The sequence below is a fragment of the Pyrgilauda ruficollis genome, unplaced genomic scaffold (assembly GCF_017590135.1).
Source record: "Pyrgilauda ruficollis isolate IOZ18807 unplaced genomic scaffold, ASM1759013v1 scaffold2, whole genome shotgun sequence".
Classification (NCBI taxonomy): Eukaryota; Metazoa; Chordata; class Aves; order Passeriformes; family Passeridae; genus Pyrgilauda; species Pyrgilauda ruficollis.
The window spans coordinates 22,455,071-22,477,468 of NW_024519206.1; the positions used below are offsets into that span (position 1 = coordinate 22,455,071).

General features: G+C 42.6%; 1 protein-coding gene across 1 annotated transcript; it reads left to right on the forward strand.

Moving 5' to 3' along the window:
* Nucleotides 1-432: 432 nt before the first annotated feature.
* On the forward strand, nucleotides 433-20,949 carry BFSP2 (beaded filament structural protein 2). The gene is made up of 7 exons (XM_041466579.1): nucleotides 433-984; nucleotides 8,233-8,315; nucleotides 10,193-10,349; nucleotides 13,863-14,024; nucleotides 19,128-19,259; nucleotides 19,716-19,936; nucleotides 20,705-20,949. Exons 1-7 carry the CDS (start codon nucleotides 529-531, stop codon nucleotides 20,706-20,708), a joined length of 1,215 nt encoding a protein of 404 aa, XP_041322513.1. The 5' UTR covers nucleotides 433-528; the 3' UTR covers nucleotides 20,709-20,949.
* Nucleotides 20,950-22,398: the final 1,449 nt, after the last annotated feature.

Here is a 22,398-nt window from a genome sequence, read left to right on the forward strand (position 1 = left end):
TGCAGTGGCAAAAGGCTGGCTCGGCTCTGCTCAGCTGTGGCCCAGGTGACTCCACAGAGGTTTGGGTTTTGCTAAGTTAGGAAATGTCTTGCTGACATAGACTATGTCTGGAGCAAGCACTGGTGTGAGAAGCAGATGTATTTGTAGTATATAACTGAATACCTGTGGCTGTAAGGGTAGGAAATCACCCGGGTGTCAGCGTAGAAAACACTGCTGGTATTTCAACACGAGCATTGTACTGAATCCCCGTCCCGCTGTCCCCGTAAACACCATTGTGCTTTTCATCTGCCACATTTGCAGCAGCAGCAGCAGGGAGATTTCCCCTGAAATGGGATTGCTGACCCAGCAGCCGCCCGGACAATGTGACGGGCGCTCCCAGGCAGCACAAAGCCCCCCTTCCAGAAAGCCGTCGCACAAAGCCGAAATCCCAGGCGAGCCTCATCCTGCTGGGCTCGGCACATCCCTCCCGCCAGTGCGGGGCCAGGAGGCCGGGCTGAGCGGCGGTGCTCGGCAGGCTGGAGCGACGACATGCCCTTGCCGAGGCGCCGGTCGTCCTTCCTGGGGCAGCAGCCCTCTACCTCCGCGGCGGAGAGCTCGGGGCCGCCCGGCCGCCGGGTGAGCGTCGGAGGTGGAGGGAGCCTGTCGAGACCGCCCGGCGTCTACGTGGGCACCGTTCCCACCGGCGGCGTGAGCAGCCTGGGCACCCGAGTGTCCCGTAGAGCCCTGGGCATCAGCAGCGTCTTCCTCCAGGGTCTCCGCAGCTCGGCCGCCGCCGTGCCCCTGGCCCCGGGGCTGGATAAGGGCAGGGGTCTCTCCTACGAAAGCCTGAATGGCTGCTTGGTGGAGTACATCGAGAAGGTGCGAGCTCTCGAGCAGGTCAACCAGGAGCTGGAGGAGCACATCAGAGTCTACCTGGACAAGAAGGCGGCCAGCGTGAGCAGCTGGGGAGCGCTGCGGGAGAACTGGGAGGCGATTTACCACCAGGTGAGCGCCGGAGCGCCGCCGGAGCGGGAGGGAGCTGCGCGGGTCATTAGCAGCTCCGGGCGGCCAGGGAGAGGCTGCTCATGAATGCCGTCTGATTTCAAGGCGAGAAGCCCTAGACAGAGGGTTTAAAATCTATCTTCATGATAATTAGCATTATTATGCCTATTAAGAGGGAGAATTGCCTCAGGCATCCTGCGCCTGGGAGCGATTGAAATGCACCCCAAGGCGCCCGAAGTCTGGGCTGATCAGGACGGGTGGGGTTTTTTTCCTTTCTTTTTATTCTTATTTTAAGTCTGTGGTTATTACAGTGAGTATCAAAATTATTGAAAGAAACCTGCTAGGACTGAATTAGGTTATCTTTCAACATGATATTGCAAGCACATTGCGGGTTTCGTTTTTTTGAGAAATTCAGATTTTTACTTTATTCCCTTGTTGGCTTAATAACATTTTCAAAAGCTCTATTTATTTAAAAATAATAATTACATGGCTACAAATGAGTGACTCCCTTCCTTTCCTCTGCCATCACCCCAGCATCCCTTACTCCCACCTTCTCCATACGGCACAGATATTTATTGTAGGGGTGTGAAATGGTGTCTGCATTGACCTCATGGACAAGAAGGAGTTCCTTTTACTGGCCAGTAAGGCCTTGCAGGCTGATGTCCTGCTTGCAGCAGACACAGGGCTCTGTCTGCTGAGGTCTTGGTGCACCACACAAGCCTGGCTTCCCAGCTCCCAGCCAGTGGCAGCAGACAGGATTCCAAAGACCTGGAGTCCGGCATCTCGCACACCTTTTCCCAGCAGCACTTGTGCAGGCACAGAAAATGCCACCATTGGGTCTTCAGAAAGCTTGAAAGCCAGCTTTAAGTCTCCTGGGACAAACGTGTGTTTTAACTTGGGCTGGCCAGTTTTACTTTGCATTTTTAGGGCAGGTATTCTCCCAGAATGCTACAAACGTTGCTTGAACCCTGAATGTGTTGGCATAAGCTGTTGTACAAAGATCATGTCATCAGAAACACTCAGTTAAGCACCAGCTTTTAAAGTTGCTACCTTTTAGTATTAATAAATGATGTTATTGCTTCCTGAAAGGAGCAGCTGCTGAAGTAAAGGGGTGCTCTGAATCTGGGGAACAAAAAGCCATCTCCTTGAACCTATTATCTCACTGGGGACGATGGGGACTTTGATAGTGGAAAGGGAATTAATCCTTTGCAGCCACCATCCCGTGTTCTCCACACCAGTGTTGCATTTTGTAGTTGTAGACTTGACCTGTAAATGCTACCAGGATTTATGGTTAAGCCCAAAAATGAGGGACCATAGGAAAGGACCATTTGAAAGGACCATTTAGAAAGGACTGCTTGATTTTTCGTTATATAAACCCCCAACATTGCAGTGCAGATCAACCTGCAAATGTGATAATTCTTCATCCAAATTGCTTTCCTTTCAACATTCCTTTGTAGTCATCCTTGCCTCTACCTCTTTTTTGTGAATGAATAAGAGCATCTTATACTGAAATCTAGCCTGAATATCAGGCTCTTCCTATATGAAAATCAGAAAAATAAAGCCATGTGTAATAGCATTTGTGAGTATCATAGAAAAGGAGAAAAAGATTAGCATCATCCATATCTATTTAACTATCAAAACACATCAGAGAACACATAAAGTCTTCTGAATTGCTTCAATTAAATCAATAAAAGAGGCATCACTTAGTGGGTTTTGTCTTTCACGGATGTGATCCAAGCTGTTATGTTCAATCCTGATTAATAGACTTCTTTGCTTCTTTTAACCAAAAATGAAAGTAGGATCCTATCCAGCCCAAACACCAATTAGCTCATTCGTCCTGGAGCTAATTGGTAAAATTATGCCAGCATCAACACCAAACCACCACATTTATTAAAATAATGTCAAAATCAGTTGCTGCAGAAACAGCTGAAATCACATGAAGTCGGAACCCTCTTGCCACAACACATCCCAAACAGAAAAGGAAAAGGCATTTAGGAGCAAGGTGAAGCAGAAATGAGAGGCACCTGGCAGATACATTCCTAAATGTAATTTTTGTAAATATATTCAGATTTTCTGCAGATCTCCACATCCACCTTGATTTCTTTAAAAGTGGCATACCCCATTTTCAGCTTCTTGTAAAATCTGAGCACTCATTTCAATTCCCAGCCCAATTCAATTCCCAATGGGTTTGGTGGGGAGAAATGCCCAGCAGCTGTAAAGCCCCTCAGTTCCATTTGCATAAAGCAGCTACGAAAGTTTTAGGGGGGAAAAAACACTCAGGTAGGCACCTGGATTAGCCCAAGCACTCATGGTAGGAACAGTTTTTGAACAAGAAACAGCAAAGGAAAATACAGAATTGGGAGGGGCTCTAAGCAGGAGCCCTTTCCTCTTGTCCTGCTAGTGAAAAGACAAGGACGTGGCCACAAAGGACTTTCCTGGTCTCAAAATCACAAATGTGACAGGCCCATCTCTGCCGTGGCACCGGAGAGACCCCAGCAGACCTGAAGTCCTATTTCCCTCCTGCCCTCCCTGGAATGTGCTGCAGCATCCCAAATTTTGAGTAGTTGCATTGCCAGCAAAAAGAGCTTGGTGCCAGCATATCTCCCGAACACAGAGCTAAGGGAAAAAACGAGTCAGCGAGTGACTCAGAGGGTGTGTGTGAGCACAGGGTCCCTCAGGAAAAACCACTCGTGCTTCCTTGCAGTTGTCAGAGCTATGGCTGCAGCAGGGGATCACTGGTGGGAGCTGAATGATGGAAAGCCACTATCCAACTCACAAGGTTAATTACCCGCCTGGGCAGCTGGCTTTTAGCAGAGCAGGTGGACACACACTAATTGGGACAAAGTGAGAGGATTTTTGCAGAAAAAGAGGGAAATGAGAAATCCTTGCCAAGAGGAATTCATATGACAGAATTACAATTTCATGGCAGAAATATAAATTTTACCCTGCGCATACTCTTCTTCTCCAGGCTTCATCCTGGTCTTCTTGTGGAAAATTCTATCTCTAATCAAATGTGTCTCTTCTGCAGAATAGGAGACTGTTTGCAATGGCAATTCCTTCCCAGGGAACAGGGCAGCACCTGGCAGAAGTGGATGCTTGAAACAATCTGAGTGAGTTTACAGAGAGAAGAGGGTAGCTCAGCCTCCATGACTGCTCAATTACAGCTGCATGGGAAACAGAGATTTATTTTGTCTATGAGATGACACATAGTGCAGTTCAGATCACAGGAGTAAACACAAAAGCAGAAGAAGGAATCAACATCCTGGACTAATTTTATCACTGCTGTGACTGATCATGACATCCTGTGCATGACTGGGAGCATCTGAAAGACCTCCAGAGTTTTCCTATGGAGCTACTTGTATTTGCACTTGGCCTTTCTATCATTTAATCAGTGTGAATATTAAGCCTGGAGAACTCGCAGGTCTAACAGCCTGAGGAATTGCCACATTTGGACTCACACCCACTAATTTATTTGCTGCAGGGTCAGAAGAGCCTCTGTTACTGGTGACACAATCTAGGACAACACAGTGCGTGCTCAGTGTCTGTAAACGGGTGAAATAGCACTCTGCTACTCAGCTAAGGGTACAACAAACTCCCACAAAATGGCACAAAGCTTGATCAACTGCCCTATAGAGGACGGCAGTGAATTAGTTTTAATCATGTTCTCTCAGCTACCTCCAACAGCATAAATTTGGGCTGCCTTCTCCTTGTGCTTGGGCAACACTACAGTTTTACAGATCATTTCTTGAAGAGGTATCTCCTGCTTTGAGAACCAGGCATTCTTTGATGCAGCCCTGTGTACTTATAAAGTATTTGATGTATACACAAAGTTGAATTTCCGTGGATGCAGCAGGAATCAGGAAAGGAGCTATCAATCTCAGCCTCTCTCCAGGTATCACTTTTCCTGAGGCCATGCAACAAATGCTACCCTTGCCACCTTTGAGGTTTCCTCCTTCAGGCTCTGAGAAAGGGTTCAACATGGAAAGCATGACCAAGACCATTAAGAGTTTATTGCTTGGCAGTGGCCTGCAGGCTTTTAGCCTGATTTTAGTTGTGAATTAAAACGTGTTGGAGGCAGTGGTCTGGTATCAACTATTTCCTTGTGTGTGGAAGGAAAGACTAGATCAACATCTTCTGGTCTTTCCCCATGGAGGCCTTTGCTTTACTGAAGTGAACTTAAAAGCTAGAGAAGTTTCCATTACATGAATAATTAAACCATGATATTCATTATCACAGGTCCCACCTGAGGCCATGAATTTAGTAGCAGCCAGAAAGGATTTAGACTTTTGTAAGAATAGCAAAAGTACACAAAGCTACAGAAAAAGCACAGATAAGAATTTGAAAGGCATAGTAAATCTTGCCATGCCAAACTTGGCCAAATCTCTGTTAAAAATCAGAAATTGCTAGTCACCAGGGATAAGGAGTAAATTCTCTCTGTAAATGTCTGTATGACATCAGTCTGGCATTTGCCCACTCTGTTGAAGCAGCTGTTTTATCCTTGATGCCAGTTGTAACCCAGCAAATGGGCCAGCATATTGATGCAGATTTTTACGAGACTTTTCTTCCAAAAAATTAACATTGCATTTTCATGTCCACAAAATCACAATGAAATCAAAGAAAATTGTTGCTGCTTTGTAGTTAAAATGTTTAATACCATGAATATTCACTGTTAATTCAAGAGCTGAAAAAATTGTGATCAAAAGGTGTATGTGCATCACAGAACTGGGTGTTGAAAGACAATGTGTGACTGAAAGGAGCTATTGTTAGTAATACCATTTGCATTTTTTTAACTCTTCCCATTTTGGCTCTTTGAATGTGCATCAGTGATTTAAACCTCCCAGAAGCTCTGTGAGGCAGGACAGCACTGCCTTCTGCTTTACAAGCAGAGGAGGCAATGTCCAAGTGCTTGCAGCATTTCAAAGTCTCTCATTCCCAATGGACACAAAGAAGGGTGTTTCCTAAACTGCTGCATCATGTGTTTTAGTATACATGTCAGCAAAGTGGCTACAAATCTGTCTCACTAATGCTGTGTGTTTGCATCCAGCTGTTGATTAATAGGAGAATTAAATCAAACAAAAGAGCCCCTCGATGGAAGACTTAGATCTCTTCTTCTGGAGCCTAGGAAAGGGCTTTCACAGCTTATGCAAATCAGAGGGAACCAAGATTTCAGAGCTTGTGTCAGAGGTCCCTCTACTTCTGTGCTGAATAAATGCCAATTTTCCATCCTTCAGGAGCAACTCAGGTGTTCTGGTGCAAGGGAACCTGAGGACAGAAGAGCAGCATGTCCCCAAAGCCCCAGCTCTGCTCAGCTGCTCTGAAATGCCAGAGATGGACAACCCAGGGTTTGGGGAGTTATGATAATGCTGGTGAAGTGGGGCATCAAAAAGATCAGGGAGCAGGAAATAAGGGGTTGAACAATGAAGAGCAGCCAGTTCTGTGTGCAAACAAGAACACAGAATTCTTCTGTACTTGTGTGCTGTACAGCAGGGCTGGCTGGGGTGTGGTGAGGGACCATCTCTTTGCCCACACCTGTGGCTTTCGTGACATCTCTGAGTCCTGTGCTTTTGCTGCACTCTCCAAATTTCCCATGCCAAAATTGGGGTGCTTTTTTTCACCCCAAGTGGCAGTATTTACAGAACCTCTCTCCTCTGTCCAGATGCTTTTTTCATGAAATGTGTCTGAGATGTCCTATCCCTCTATTATATTGCTGTAATTGGACAAGAAATTCCACAGTTATTGAAGAAAAATAGGTTCCCCATGCAATGGTGTGAAACAAGCTCCAGCCCCAACCACCTTTCCTGTTTTTTTCCTAACAGTAGGTGAGAATTAAGAAAACCACTTTTAAAACTCTTGTTCCTGATCAGATTGAAAAGATGTAGAGTGCTTTTAACTTCCTGATCCATATGGACATAATGGATAGCGAAGAACAGGTTATTTCTCCACATTTCTCCTTATCAGATGCCTTCATGTATTACATATTTGTTGGTCCAAACATTAGTAAGACATTTGGAGCAGTAAGCCACTGTCCATGAGGGTAAATGTTAACTACCACCTAGAAATGCTTCAGCCTTGCATGCCCACCTTCACCCCATCACCAAGCAGCCTCAGGGCAGGTGGGAACATAGGGCAACAGTCCCACTTGTCTGGATGCAGCCTTGATGTTTCTACATTGCATAGTGTGTTTCACCTTGGAGGAGCAGAATATTTTGGGTGATTTGCAATCTTAGTTACAGACTTAATTATCTAAGGAAAGATTTTTCTTCTTCAAGAACTCTCCTGGCCAGCTTAAAAATCTGATCTTATTCATGAGGTGATTTAGTTTTAACTGCAAATCTTCATGAGTGTCTCCTGAAAAAGACCAAATAAATATTTAGTTCAGCTCTTCCAGAGTGACAGCATGGACGACTGGACATGGACGACCCATGGTGTCATGGGGCGACTGGAGCTCCCAGACACTTACTTGCAGAGGTGATCACTCTAAGCCTGGTACTGAATTCTGCATGGTCACCTCCATATCTCAGTGCACGTGTGACTCCAGGGCAGGCAGTGGTCTTTTTTTCCTTTTTATCATTTTATATAACCCTTCTGAATCACAACAAGCTGCTAAGTCACAAGCCTTTCAGGTTTACTTACCCCTCAAGTACCTCTTGGACGTTTAGGGATACACCCCAGAGCCATAGCAATGATGCCACAATCTGATTTGCACAATCTTTCCAATCAGTGTAATAATCTTTGAAGGCTTCTCAGGTCTCATATCTATCGCAAGAGCCTAGAGGATCCCATAGGAGAAGGAAAACGACGCTCTGGGAGCTGAGGAGGGCTCGCAGGCGGCAAGAGCAACAAGTATTCCGTGGCTCCCTGAGGAGGACGACCCTGAAGAGGACTGCTAATATGGGAAGTAGAATAGGAACTACATAAGTGCTGCTTAAATTGTATCTAGAAAGTTTAAGTGGGACTTAAATGATGAAAGTACCTTGAGCACAGCAATGAATTTTGCCCCTTGCAAAGAGCTGGTGATCAGAATAAATGTGTTGCTACAAGAAGATGAGGGCTTAGGAGGAATAAGCAGTTTGATGACAAATTACAGCTTATTTGCCGAGAATTTGTGAACTTATATGTACAGAAATAATTGATTAAGTTATCTGGAATGAGTCACTTGAACAGCCCTAGGATGAAGGATTATTTTCAGAATCAACATCTACATGTGCTGAAGCTGATCCTTGCTTGAGCTCTGTTATATCTTTCTTCTAGGTGGGTGAAGCAGTCCTTGAAAATGCTCGTCTTATGCTGCACACCGAGAATATTCAAGCCTGTGCTGAAGATTTTAAAGACAGGTAGTCCTGTGGTGCCACCCAGCTGGTCACTTTCTTTAAACTTTGGCTTTGTGAACACTTAATTTGTAAGGGTGCAATGCTAGGGAGTAGAATGGGCTTGTTTTTAAAATTGCATATTCTTATTCAACACCCTGATTTGGGAGAAAAATAATGATGGCACTTACTTTATTTTGGAAGATTTTGAAAATTCATAGTAACAAAAATGTGCACAAGCACAAGCAAAATGACCTAACCTAGTCTTAACACAGACATTGGTCTCTCACTGAGAGGCCAGTATTCATTCAAAATTGAGTTGGGATTTTATAAAGGCAAAATTCCATGTGCTTTTAAATTGTAATTTTTAGTACTTCAGTGCCAAAACCAAGTGGTTTTGGAAGTAACAATCATTCTGCTACAGCCGCAGAGTGAAAACTGCACCACTACAGAAATGGGTGGGAATGTTAGACAAGAAAACAGAAATGGGCTGTGCTGATTTCCCTTTACTGAGAAAAATAAGAAACAAAAGAAGATTTTAAACACTAGCAAACTACTTTTTTATTGTCTTTCTGTTTGAAAAGCCTGATAGTCACGTGTATGAGCGCATGAACCTATTTAGATTTTACTCAGGAGATGTGATCCTTCTAGCTTTTTATACTCATAATGGTCTCATTCATTTACAAATAGCTTTTTTGCAAGCTCTGACACAAAAACCACACTTCAGATTAATTGATTTTTATCTCCTATGGCTTTTTATCATCCCTTAAACTTTTTTTTCTCTCTCTGGCATTATTTTACTTAATCATAAACCCAAAATGTGTTAATCATTCTTAAGTTGCCTTTTATTTCAGAAAGGTACTACTTTGAGATACTAATTCGGCTTTACATCCAGCAAGTTACATTCATATTTTATGTAGTTTTAAAAAAATACTTTTTAGAAGTGTCAGCTGATTTGGATGAGAAGTCTACATAACAAAAACAATGTTGAATCAATCTACTGCATAGTGAAAGCTCCTGGAATCACTCTCCCAAGCTTTAAGCTCCCAGCAATGAAGGTGGTTATCAAGGAGCAAAGTGTTTATGAAGCAGGTTCCCAACTAACCTGCCAGCCCCTCCAGATCCCCAGGTTGGACAGGTTTGGCACAAATGTCTCCCACCCAAGGAAATTCACAATGCACTCCAATTTCAATGGAAAGCCAAAACCAAAAAGTTGCAAACAAGAGCAATGCAGCAAGCAGTGCTCTGGAATAGAAAGTGCTTGCCAAAATTTCCCTATAATTACAGCCATAATTTGGAAATGAGCCGTTTGTTCCAACAGCAATTTTAGCTGACAAACCAACCACAGAAATTTCCTTTTTATTTTGATACTACTGGGATTTGGTCTTAGGAATGGGCCAGGACCATGGAACATCGGCCAGACTGCCATCAGCATGTCCGTTAGTAAAAGTAATACTTGATGTTTTTTCTTTAACCATTACTCTAAAAGGTTTTTGTGTAGACAAGTGAGTAAGTATTCTCATTTTACAGCCAAGACAACTGAGAAAAAGCCACCCATGGTGATACTGTAGATAAATATCAGATCTAGCAAGAAACCATGAGCCTCTCCATGCTTTTTCTGGAATCCTATCAGGTTGATAACCACCATAGCACATACTGCTAACTTGGCCTGTTTTCTTACACTCTGAATTAACGACAGGGCACTTCAGGCAGTTAGCTTCAAGTACAAAGAGATAAGGTGAGAGCAAAGTATACTGTCTGTGTTTCTGTGCCTCTGTCTGGGACACATTCGCTAATTAGCAGAAATAGTATCATTCAGAAAAAAAGGACAGGTTTTACTTGCTGAGTTGTGCTGTGTTGAAGTTTGGCTTTTGTTTTGTTTTGTTTTTTTTTTTTCATTGCAGGTATGAAAATGAGCAGCCATTCAGAAAGGCAGTAGAAGATGAAATTAATTCCCTATATAAAGTGATTGATGATGCTAATTTAACTAAAATGGATCTGGAGAGTCAGATAGAAAGCATGAAGGAAGAACTAGCTTTGCTGTCAAAGAATCATGAAGAAGTAAGTGCAGACTCGGAATACTGCAAAGCCAATGTGTGCTGGTTTCATCTGGTTGGTATCACATATCTAGTGCAAAGCAAACATTAAAAACTCCATCTGCTGTGTCTGGGCAGGGGGAGGGGATTTTCCTGAAACCTACTCCTATTTCTTCCTTCTCTTTTAACTCAGAGGACTAACCCCTGAGGCGTTATCAAATTACTTACATGTAGGTGTTAACCCTTTCTCCTTTGATAAATGTGACATGGAAGAGATGCCGTCCCTTCATTTCTTGTCAGACACCAATGATGGTCAAGGGGCTGCACAGTCATACATGTGGATGTCTCAGCAGTGAGATCTGATGGAAGGATAAAGTGCATGTGCAGGGCACCAGCTCTGGTCCTGCTGCACTAATGTTGAGCATTAACCAGGTTCTTATGAAAATACCCTGCTTGGTTGAGCAAGGCACTCAGTTCCCAAAACTGAATCTCTCTTGAGAGGCACAACACTTAAGCAAGTCACAGGGACAGTGGCATGAAGGAATGGCTCTAAAGAATCATCATCAAAGGTGCTGGCAAAATCATGTTTCATATGAGATGTGAAAGTGCAATTTAACTTTGATGGCAAGGTTCATTTTATTCCTTACTATATAATGAAGCTCACAAAGGAAAATTTGATTAGAATCAATCTAGAATAGTTTACCTGGAAATCGGGGATGCAGAGGGTAAAGGTGCTAAAGGATAAAGGTTGGAAAGGGTTAGGGGAGGCCTTCCCATTGAGTCATGAGGTTCAGAGCAGACCTCCTTTCTTTCTAAACTCCTGATGGAGATTAGGTGCAGCTGAGCCCAAACTTGACCTCAGACTTGGTCAATGGTTTATAGCTATAGGATTTGTCAGCACCTGATCACTGACTAATTTAACATTTACAAAATGATCCAATAGGATTTCCTGTAAGCACAGCAGTAACTTAACTGTAGATCTGGGATGGCAGTATTCACACTATACCTGCTATAGGGTATTTAAACCAATTCACACACTCACAGAAACAGACAGGAAGAAGTTTGTTCAAAGGTGCCTGTTAAAAATTTCCCTCAAGTTCAGTGCAGTACTCAAGTTGGATGCTTCTGCATCTCAGAAGCACCAAGTCAGATGCTTCTGCATCTCTCAACAGGTGAGGGCTGAGCCTTGAGGAGTAGTGGGGATATCCCAGGCCCCACCATCAGCATTTGGTAACAAGTATTAAATATTGCAAACTTGAGAGCTTGTTAGCTCCGAGAGGTGTCTCAGTCAGAGGGAGATTGCTGCTCACAGCCCACTGCAGTCCAGATCTCAAGGGCCTCACTCAGGACTACTGTTTATAGAGTCCCAAGATGATTGGCTCCAGTCATCTGTCAATCTCCATCCTGGCTGTAATCCAAGATGGTAATTACTGGAGATTTCCTCAGAAGTCTGGTAACAAAAATATTGTTCCACTCGAGCTATGATTCAGGCAATAATATTCCAAGTTTATGCTAGGATAGCTGACTATCTCTTCCCCTTCCTTAGTTAGGCACCAGAAGCTCCTAGGAGCAGACAGTGTTTCTGATAAACACAAGGGAAACTTAATAGCCTAGGAGCCATTGATTGATTAAGGGTGAGGTCTATAAAGAATTCCTGAACCCACAGAGAGGCCCCAGTGAGTGGGGAGGATGCACCACCACAGACAGGCAGCCAGAAGAGAAGCTCAGACTACCCAATTTTGCAATACTTTCCCACTTACTCACTGCATTCCCCAACACCATTTGCATGAAGGTGGTTTGCTTCCTTCAGCAGGGATTTCAGGATTGAATACAAATCAGCATCTTTATTCATGGGGACTTGAATATGGAGCTGTTACTAATCCCTCATAAGGGAGAGCAAGCAACTATGCTGGTGCTTCAAAAGTAAGACAGAGCTTGAATTGTGATGGCTCATGAAAGCAAGGTACTATCCTACCTTACATTTCTTACCAGTTGTCCCACCCCCTAGATTTCAGCAACACTGGCTTGCCAAGATGAGGTTACATCACCAGCTCCCTACTTGCATCAGTCTAATTCCAAGGCTGGCATTTTGCAGAAAATAACCAGTGGCTTCATTACCAGTGCATGGCAGGAGAAGATTGAAGTTGTTTTAGATAAGAGGGCAAAGAGAAAAATTGTAGAAATAAACAAGATCTTCTTTAAACCTCCAAGTAAAGCAATGACTGTTGTGAAACCAGAAAAGCTGGTGCTGATGCTGTTCTCTGTCTGTAGCTATGGCATAACGAGAACACCACCTTGATCCATCTTGATTCTCATGTAGCCAGCAAGGAGCCCTTGCAGAGTGGAAAGATGCTTTTTTCTTTACCTTGTGGGAGTACCTGAGCATTTGCAGAACCACTTCAGCACAGGCCTGGTTTTCCCATGGCAGCAGGACCAAGGGAAGCTGCTTAAGAGAAGTCACAGAATAAAGGCTAAAAGCAACTATTTCTGAGCTCTGGCAAAATAAAGTCCCAAAGACTTTCCTGAACTAATTCAAACCTTTCTTTCCACTGGTGCTCCCACTAGCAAATCCATGCCAAGTCATTTTGAAGATTTTGTGAACTTGGAGTGGGCACATTTTGAGGTTTGCATACTTGCAGGTTCATAATTCCCATAATTCCCATCCATTTATTCCAGTATTGTCACTGTCAGGGGCCATTTCTTACAAATACAATTCCCAGATGCTTTTACACTACCTGTTTTTGTTGTTCCAGTAACACAAACAGGCTGATATAAAAGGATTGCAGTGCCAGACAGTTAAGATACATGTGAAAATCTCATTAATTCTTGTGTTCCTGAACAAGATGTACAGCTGATGTGCTACCTTTAAGTGTGCAATTCTAAATCTGTTAATTCTCTACTGGTTACATATTTTTGGAGCACTTAATTTTAAAGAAGGAACAGAATGCTGCCACAGAGGAGAATCCTCTTGATCTAATATGCACATGCATAAAACACACACTTGTCTCACACAAGCTGCGAGGCTGTAGAGCTCCTGCTGCTTTGCACATCTTGTATCTTCCAGTAGATGCTTGAAGGCCCATGCTCCTGCATGGTGCAGCAGCAAGGGAGGAGTTTTTGATATCCTGTAAGCTGTTAGTTCCTTGGCCCAAAGTCCACACTGCAGCTTTACTGGCAATGTTTGTAGCGATTTCGGGTCCCAGCTGCGCAGCATGCACATCTCAAGCACTGTCTGCTGGAGAAACTTGCCACCGTTGAGAGGGCTGCTCCAGACACTGCCTTGGTGTAGGGCTTCAGTCTCCTTCCACCAAGGGGAAAACTCTTCCAGCACCCTAGATCTGCAGGAAGAGACCCCATGCAGAAGCAAGTCAAATCCACATCTGAAAAAGAAACCCTTCAGTGTACTAAATCATTAATGTAGAGATAGCTTTTCGGACCAAATTTAATTACTCTCTCTGTTTGTGGCACCAAAAATCTCTTCCTTGAGATACCATTCAATTGTCCAGTTCACTTTCTTTGTTTGCTATTTTTGTTCAAGGATGTGAAGGTATTATACAAGCAGCTTGCTGGATCTCAGCTGGAAGAACTTGATGTTCCCCTGGGAAGTGGCCTGGATGACATTCTGGAAAAAATCAGAATCCACTGGGAGAGAGACATTGAAAAGAATCGTGCTGAGACAGGTGCCCTGCTCCGTACCAAGGTCAGCACTCTGTAACCCACTCCAACATCACAGGAGATCAAGAAAACACAAAATCTCTCTAATATTCTGCAATATCTTTGAGGGTTGGGTGTTTTTTTGGGTTGTTTTCTTTTTGAAACAGAAAAGGTGTTAAAAATCTAAAGCATTTTGGTCCAACTCCAAAGGAGAATGCACTTATAAATATAAAGGCCTTCTTGGGATGCACAGAGTTAAGCACTGGTGGAAATGGCCCTGCTCATGTCACAGGTATCTGTGGGAGCCTTTCAAGGGCTCTGAAATGTTGGCTAAGGAAAACAAACTTAATCAGTTGATACCTTCTGTATAGGATAAGCCACTGATTTTACCCTTCTTACTAGAGCTGTTCCTCCACTTAATAATTTACAGGGGTCTATAAATAAGAATATAGACATTGCCCTCTACACTACAGACTCCTTGGTTTCTCTCTGATACTGTTTCCTCTGGCAGCAGTGGGAAACCTAGATATTAACTTAGAAATGAAAAGTGATGATAATAGCCATTCCCTTTAAATAGGGTTTCTCCTCTCCTGAGGCTGAGTCTGAAACAGCCTTTTAATGCAGCTTTTTTTCTGTCATGAAGGATCACTCACTTTTCAAAGTTTCTGGCTGAAGTAAGTATTTTTGCACAGCTGAAGCATTAAGATCAGTGGATGATCCTGTATGTTAGAAGCCATCTCATTCCAAGCTGGCTCTTACAGCAGAGCATGACAGGGTAAATCAGGAGAGTAACGAAGATGGTGAAGGGCCTTGAGGGGAACCCTGATGAGGAGCGGCTGAGGTCACTTGGTTTGTTCAGTCTGGAGATGGGGAGACTGAGGGGAGACCTCATCGCAGTCTGCAGCTTCCTCGTGAGGGGAAAAGGAGGGGCAGGCACTGATCTCTTCTCTCTGTTGATCAGTGACAGGGCCTGAGGGAATGGCCTGAAGTTGCATCGGGGGGTTTACATTGGATGTTAGAAAAAGGTTCCTCACCCAGAGGGTGGCTGGGCACTGGAAAAGGCTCCCCAGGGAAGTGGTCACAGCACCAAACCTGACAGAGCTCAAGCAGCATTTGGACAAGGCTCTCGAGCACATGGTGTGACTCTTGGGTATGGATCCTGTGCAGAGCTAGGAGTTGGACTCGATGATCCTTGTGGGCTCCTTCCAACTCAGCATATTCTGTAATTCTGTGAAATCACAACTGCAGCAGTGCTGTTGAAATACTTAGCAAAACCATATAAACATATGCCCCCTGTTCCAAGGTAAAGAGCTGCCATGAGAAGTGTAGGGGGCATTGAAGGCAAACAGTGAGAAAAAACAACAAAACCAAGAAATATGTTTGCAAACATATGTGCAAGCTCTGAGTTAATTTTCAAAATAAAGAAGAAAAATCCTGTGACAAAGTGATACCAAAATTGCTAGGAAACATACAAGAAGCCAAGCAGAGGGGTTTATCCCAGAAGTCCCATCAAGTTTGTGAGAATGCCAGACTTATTAAGCAAATTTTTCTTAAAGTTAGTAAGTGGGACCTGATTTTCCGCTCATGCAGTCCAAAGGAAGTGACACAGTAACAAACTACACCAGCCTGGAGAGTGCCTCCATACAAAGCACATGCAGCCCTGAAAAGCCAGAGCATCCTCAGTAGCCTCTTGAGCTTTCCCCATAAAAATTTGTTCCTGACCACTGCCGGGTTTCTGCAAAATGAGCATCACTCTGATGGCACCAAATTCTTCAGTGTTCCCGCTTCCCCATCCTTCTTGTTCCTCCTCCTTCTTCTCCCGTGCAAAAAACACCATTACAACTTCTTTCTTCCTATTTCTTTCGTACCTTCAATATCTGGTCTTTTAGATCCTGAGAGATATCATTTGGGGAGAAAATTGGCAGCTCCTAGTACAGTGATCTATCATGTCTTTGATACCCAATCCACCCCTACTCAGCCATCTTAGCCTAAGTTCTTACTAGTTTCAGTTGTTCCTGTTTTGGTTTGGTTTTTTAATGGAACAAAGAAACAAAACATCATAGATTTCTGGAACAATCAGTTCTGATTCTGCATAGGTTCTGGTAAGACATTCTAGGGGCTTTTTTCCCCACAAATTAAACCCAGATGATCCAGTTTTGTGTCCCTTGTCTCCTACAGACACAGATCAATTCAGATTACTACTATGTATACAGATGACAAGAGTTTGGCTTTTATCAAATAAGCTTATGGTTTTAAATTGTCTTTTGTTATTAAGTTGTATCATTTGGTTGTCCACACGATGAAAAACTTGCTCTTTTGTGACATCACAGGAGGGAGAGCAGTTCCCTGCAATCCTTTGCTCTTCATTACCAATTTTTTCAGTGTCCCTCTGTGAGGTTTTCCTTGGCCCCTAATATTTTAATTTCCTTTTTCTGCACCTACTCTCTGGTGTACCTGTGACCAGCTCAGACCAATGTATTTCAAATTATGTCCTAGCGCTGACTTAGACATGAGGGCAGTAGTTTAGTATTTTTGTTATTTTCTGACTAATTACCTTGCCTCATTTGCTTTGTCTTGTGACAAGATTTGCAGTGTTGGCTCAATTTTTCAAGGACATTTGGGCACCAAAACACACCAATTTAAATTCATATCTAATGGGGTTTCACTCGGGCCTTTTTTAGACGAGTAACCTCAAAACTCAAGTCCATTGGTTGCACCTGTGCACTTTTTTGTCTGTAGTGGTCAAAATCTTTCCCCAGATTGACACAAGTGATTCAAACCCTTGCAAGACATGCATGCTATTTAATATTTTTCCCTGGAAAGATATTTTACTTACTGATGTGCCATTCATTCATGTAGTTTGATTCCAAACATCCACCCCTGCTCATTGCTGATCTGTATGGTTTTCTGTTATCCATAAATCCTTCTAATTCACGCTTTATTCCCAATGCAGTAGACCTTGAGGCATCAAGCTGTTAAGCTTCTGTCTTAATGGAGCTAGACCTTCATGCTCTGTCTCTTGAACAGCTGTTGATCCATGGAAAAGTGTGCCCTGGGCACACAAATACACATCTTTCTCTGTTGTCCTCATAAAAGGTTCTGAAAAAATTTGTGAATTATGCCAGTTGTTTCTCCCTTTTTTACTACTTTGCTAAAACTATCCCAGAACACTCAAGAGCTTTTCAAAGTAACTTTCTTTCTTTAGATACCACTCTGGTCAACTCTGGGTGTTGGTGTTCCATTCCTAACCATTCTTTCATTATCTGGATTCCATGAAAAACAGACTAATGAGGGATCCTGCACTCATGTACAATGCTTGGCTTGAGACTGTACAGAGGTTTGAAATCCACAGATTCCTAGAAAACTCAAGCACCAACATGATAAAGACTTAGGAATATGATTTCATCTTCTCTCTCCATTATTCCAGTTGTTTGTGGTCACCACATGTATAGCCTCTCCCTTATAGAGCATCTCAGGAATAGGAAAAGTCCCCAGAAAACATGAATTACCTAGTGAAAAGGACAAAAACATGAATTACCTAATGCACTTCTCCACAGAAGGAGCCCCAAAGCTGAGGCCAAGTGTCTTGCCCAGCAGCACCCCACACACGGACACTTGGGGCTGGTAACCCTGTGAGCAGAGTGGGGAAACCCTGTGTGTCCCAAAAGCTTTAGAACACATTCGGTGTGTGCCCACTTGCTGCGTCCTCCTCAGTGTTCAGGACCTGATGTCTCATCTCCATCTACCCATTTACTCCATCTGCCTGTTCTCTTGTTCACACCACTGTGGTCAGATTCACAGCTTAGGGTAGCTCCTGGAAGGGTTTCAATGCCACCTGTGATGAGGGCAAGCTGGATTTACAGGCAGCATTTGGGCCACCAGCAGGGTAAACGCCAAAGCCAGGCTTCAGGTAATGGGTGTAGGCTATAAAAATAGATGCAAAGGCACCTTCCCTTCCCTGTGTGTCTCTTTAAAAAGAGGCATTTACAGTCCTCGTAGCCCAAGAAGGTGCAGACTACTCTCTCAACACAATTTGTGAGACACAATTTACTGAAGAGTGGCAGGTCCTTGATCACTGGTTCACCAGGAATAGTAAGGTAGAATTATGTCCCTCTGAAGCACAAGCCCCAAAAAAGCATTTCCAGAAAACACAGGATCTGTGCAATTTGCTGGAAAGGACAGGTTTGGTGCTTGGGTTGAAAATCAGCCCTCTGCAACACAGGTTCTTAAATCTAAATTTCTCTTTGAGACTTGGTATTTAAATGACCTTTTCCCACTGAGGCTATTTCATTCACAGTGTGCAAGGTGTGGGCTTCACATGGTAATACAAAAAAAAATCTCTATTTTTGGTGCATGGTCCTAGATTTTTAAAAATTCAGTCTTACTTTTAAAATAAAATAAAATTAAAAAAAAGAGCATGGTCAAGATGAAGTTTCAGAGTAGGATGGAAGTATTTTGCATAGTTTAATTTTAGCATCACCCACAAGAAATGTAGGTTTTGACTGAAGAACTGTGTTTTCTAGAGAGCCCACAGCTCTGGGCTGAAAAAGCTTGATCTCAGCCCCTATTAAAAAGTATAGAAATTCTATTTTTACTAAGGTACTTTTTCCTCCACCTATTTTCAAGGAACCTGAACTAAATGCATATAAAACCCCCCAAGCCATAAGAGCAGGAAATAGCAGAATTAACTTAGGACTTAATTAACAGGAATTTTTTTTTCACCCCTGTGATATGACTTGCTGTCTGACTCACAGACTTTTATGTGCAAAATTGAGGTGTGAGTAGTTCTGAAGACACACAACTTTTTAAGAAATCTTACAGTATGGCTATAAAATGAACAATTACAGCCATGTTTTCTCTTTAGAGATAATTTTAAACATACAAGTATGAATTCTGAACAGCTGTTGTTGACACAGATAACATAAATATGCTTATATGCATAAGCCATTTTACAGTAAATGCCTAGAAATATGATAATTTTGACACTAAGAAGTATCCAGAATTATTCAGCCGAGGGATTTAATGCACAGGAATCAAACTTAGAGTCAGAATTGCCACAAACTGTGAAGACATTACTGTCAGTTTGGTCTGTAAGGAAGCTAAACCATAACTTGCGTAGGTTGTGATGACAGTCGCCTTCTTTCACCAGCAACAGGCTGAGACGATGGCTGCTGTGCGAACCCAGGAGGAAGAGCTGGTGGAGGGCCTCAGAACCGAGTTCCACGAAACTGCCTGCAAAATACAGAGCTTGCAAGCAGAAACTGAATCTTTGAGAACCTTGGTAAGGGATGCTGGGCTTTCAGTGGGTGTATTCTCTGTGAACTCAACGCACCTTCTGAGGGGAACACTCCTGTCTTGGGATGCAGAGTTAGGAATGAATCCCATTTTCCACCAGATACTGTTTCCAGAGATGCTGGACATTTCTGGGCTCCTCTTGATTGAAATGGTGCTCTAAGTGTACCACATTTGACAGCCAGGCTCCAAATTTCCATCTTCCCTGTATTTGTACCCAAGATTGCTTGGTAGTGTAGTACTAAACAATGTGAGGAATATCTGCACCTTATAAAAGTACAGCTATTCAACTTTTGTAATGATAATACTAATACCAAGGTAGCTAAAGAAAGGAATTCTCAAAATATATATGTAGTCAATAGAGATATTGGCCAAACCTGAATAAAAATCACTATGAAGCACATGAAAAGTGACTGATTTATTGTCTGCTGTCCTGTCCTTGCAGAAGAGGGGTCTGGAGAACTCTTTATATGATGCCAAGCACTGGCATGACATCGAACTGCAGAACCTAGGCTCTGTCATTTCCAAACTGGAGGCAGAGATGGGAGAAATCAAAGTAGAAACCGAGCAGCAGCAGAGGGATCGTGAAAATCTGCTGACTAGCAAACAACAGCTGGAGAAAGACATTGCTGCATATCACTGCCTCCTGGATGGAGAGCAAAGCAGGTACTTATCCTTAGAGAACATGCTCCCTGCGAAGAGGTTGTGAGATTGCTGGAAGCAGGAGGAGTGGAATGCTTCTCACATTTCATAAGGCTGGCTGGTAGATGGTGAGGTTTGGAGAGGCTGCCAGAGGGGGAGAACACACCAAATCCCATCAAACAGAGATTCCTAGTGTATTGGAGATGGGTGGTTTCCAGCACTACAACAGAAGGACAGGATTTGGGAACATGCCATGAGTTTCACTTCTCTGAATGTTTGAGATGTGACATTAAAAAGCTACTACCAGGGGCTACCTTAGTGGCTGCAAAGCAGATATGTTGTTGTTTCCTGATTTTAATACATTATGCCATCCTTCCTCCTCCCTCAATACAGTCCAAATATTATAGCTGTGGTCCTGGAAAATCTCCCTGTCTAAGCTTGTAAGTTTATCCTGAAGTCCAAGGACAGAATCTGGACCACTGACTGTACCTTTTGTGAAGAAACGTGGTTCCGACTCTTAAGATTTTTCCTCCGGGAATAACCTGTAAACACCTTTACAGTGGTTGGGTTGGGTTGCTTGGTTGGGCATTTCTGAGATCCCTTATCACCTTTAGCCATGGGAAACTCTGAGAATCTGATCCACAGATTTTGACTTGCTCTTCTGTTCAAGACAGGGAGAATTTCACAATAATCAAATCTTGCTGAAGCTGCTGAACTGAGGATCGGACTTGGTTCAGCAATTTTGCTGTTTGTAGTAGTGACCAATTTTTTTGTTTTTTTTTTTACTTTCAGCTGATTATGACTCCCAGCTCACAGAAGACCATTGCCATTAAAGCAAAAGATGTCAGTGCCAATTATGTTCGTGGAAGCTAAAAACCCATCAAAGCAGCCTGCTTTATTCAGTTTGATTCAACAACCAAAGTAGGTTGTAGCTTGAACAACTTTATTAGACCCTCTTCATGTAATTGCTTTGCTTACAGATTTCAATTTAATCATGTTGTTAAAATTATAATAAAAATAAAGAATATCAGGCTTTTGTTTGATTTTTTTATTTCCTTCCAGTATTTTTCATGATAGCTGGAGGGGGTTGGATTAAAAATATCGGCTCTCCATTTCCTACCAAGTAAATTCTTTCATTTCACAGTACAAATATATGAGCTACCCCTCCACTGTGCACACAGCACCCACATGGAAATAATGAGTGCTCTGTTGTGTCACAAGACCATCAGCTCAGTAGTGTGAAATCTAATTCAAATAATGCCGAAGGAGTTTAAGTGCACCACTAACTCAATATGATTAATTTTGCAACATGTAAACCTGCAGAATCATTAATCAAGCATGTCAACAGTACCTTAGAAACACATTTTTAAGTCTAGACTAAACTTCTGGAAAAGCTGAAGGTGCACGAGAGCAACAGCAGTTCTACTTGCATCCAGGTTACATCCTTTTACTGTATACTGAAAGTCCAAGCCAGGGTATCAGTTTGTGAAAATTTGATACTTCTTGATATATTGATATATTTTTATATTTGTTTTTATATGGTTGCTCTTTCTTAAAATCAACATCTCTCCAAGGCAGGTTGCCCACACTTCTTTTGAACAGGAATCCACACAGCATCAACCTGATGGCTGACCTTAGGTTGTTTCCTGTATTTTGATGGCATCACGAGGAAAAAGATTTCTCCATCTTTCACTTTTGACTTTCTTTTATATTTTAAACATCGACAACCTAATTGTATTGCATGTGCAGTATGGTCACATAAAATGCCAAGATGGGACTTGCATTTTCAGAGAAACATAATGAACCTTAGCTCCTATCACAAAAAATTTTAGGCAGGTGGCTGCAGGTGGTTTCCTTCACAAGTTTCTGCACAGCAATGAAGTTAACCATACATATGTTTGTTGGATTGGGACACCAGGTGACAACACAGTTCATTAAATGGACTCAAAGACTACTGAGAAATGGCACATATTAGACAATATAATGGCATACAGGACGTATGAGAAGTAGACTTTAGATATTTTGATTTTTAATTGAAACACTAGCTAAGAAAGCTACTTAGATTTTAATGACTGATAAAATCAAATACTCTCTGAATTCACTAAATGTGATACACCAGTGAATTACAGGAATAGGGACACAAGTGTTGTCATGCCTTTCCTTGTACATTCCCCCACACAGGAAAAATCCTTCCTGATGCAGCTGCTTGACAAATTATCCTTCCTTTAATCTCTGCAAAAAGTCCATCTGGCATATACCACCTGCAAGATTTTGATAAAAAATTACTGGATTAAAAGATTACCCAACAACCAAAAAAAAATAAAGAAATAAAGACAGATGATGGCAGATTCTGTGGGTTTTTTGTTTGGTGGTTTTTTTTTTTCTTTCTCATATAATGAAGGTTCCTCAGAGCAGCCATAATACCTTCTTATACATCAGGGCAGACAGAACTTACCAAGCTGAGTCTCCATCAAGAGCAGTGATGA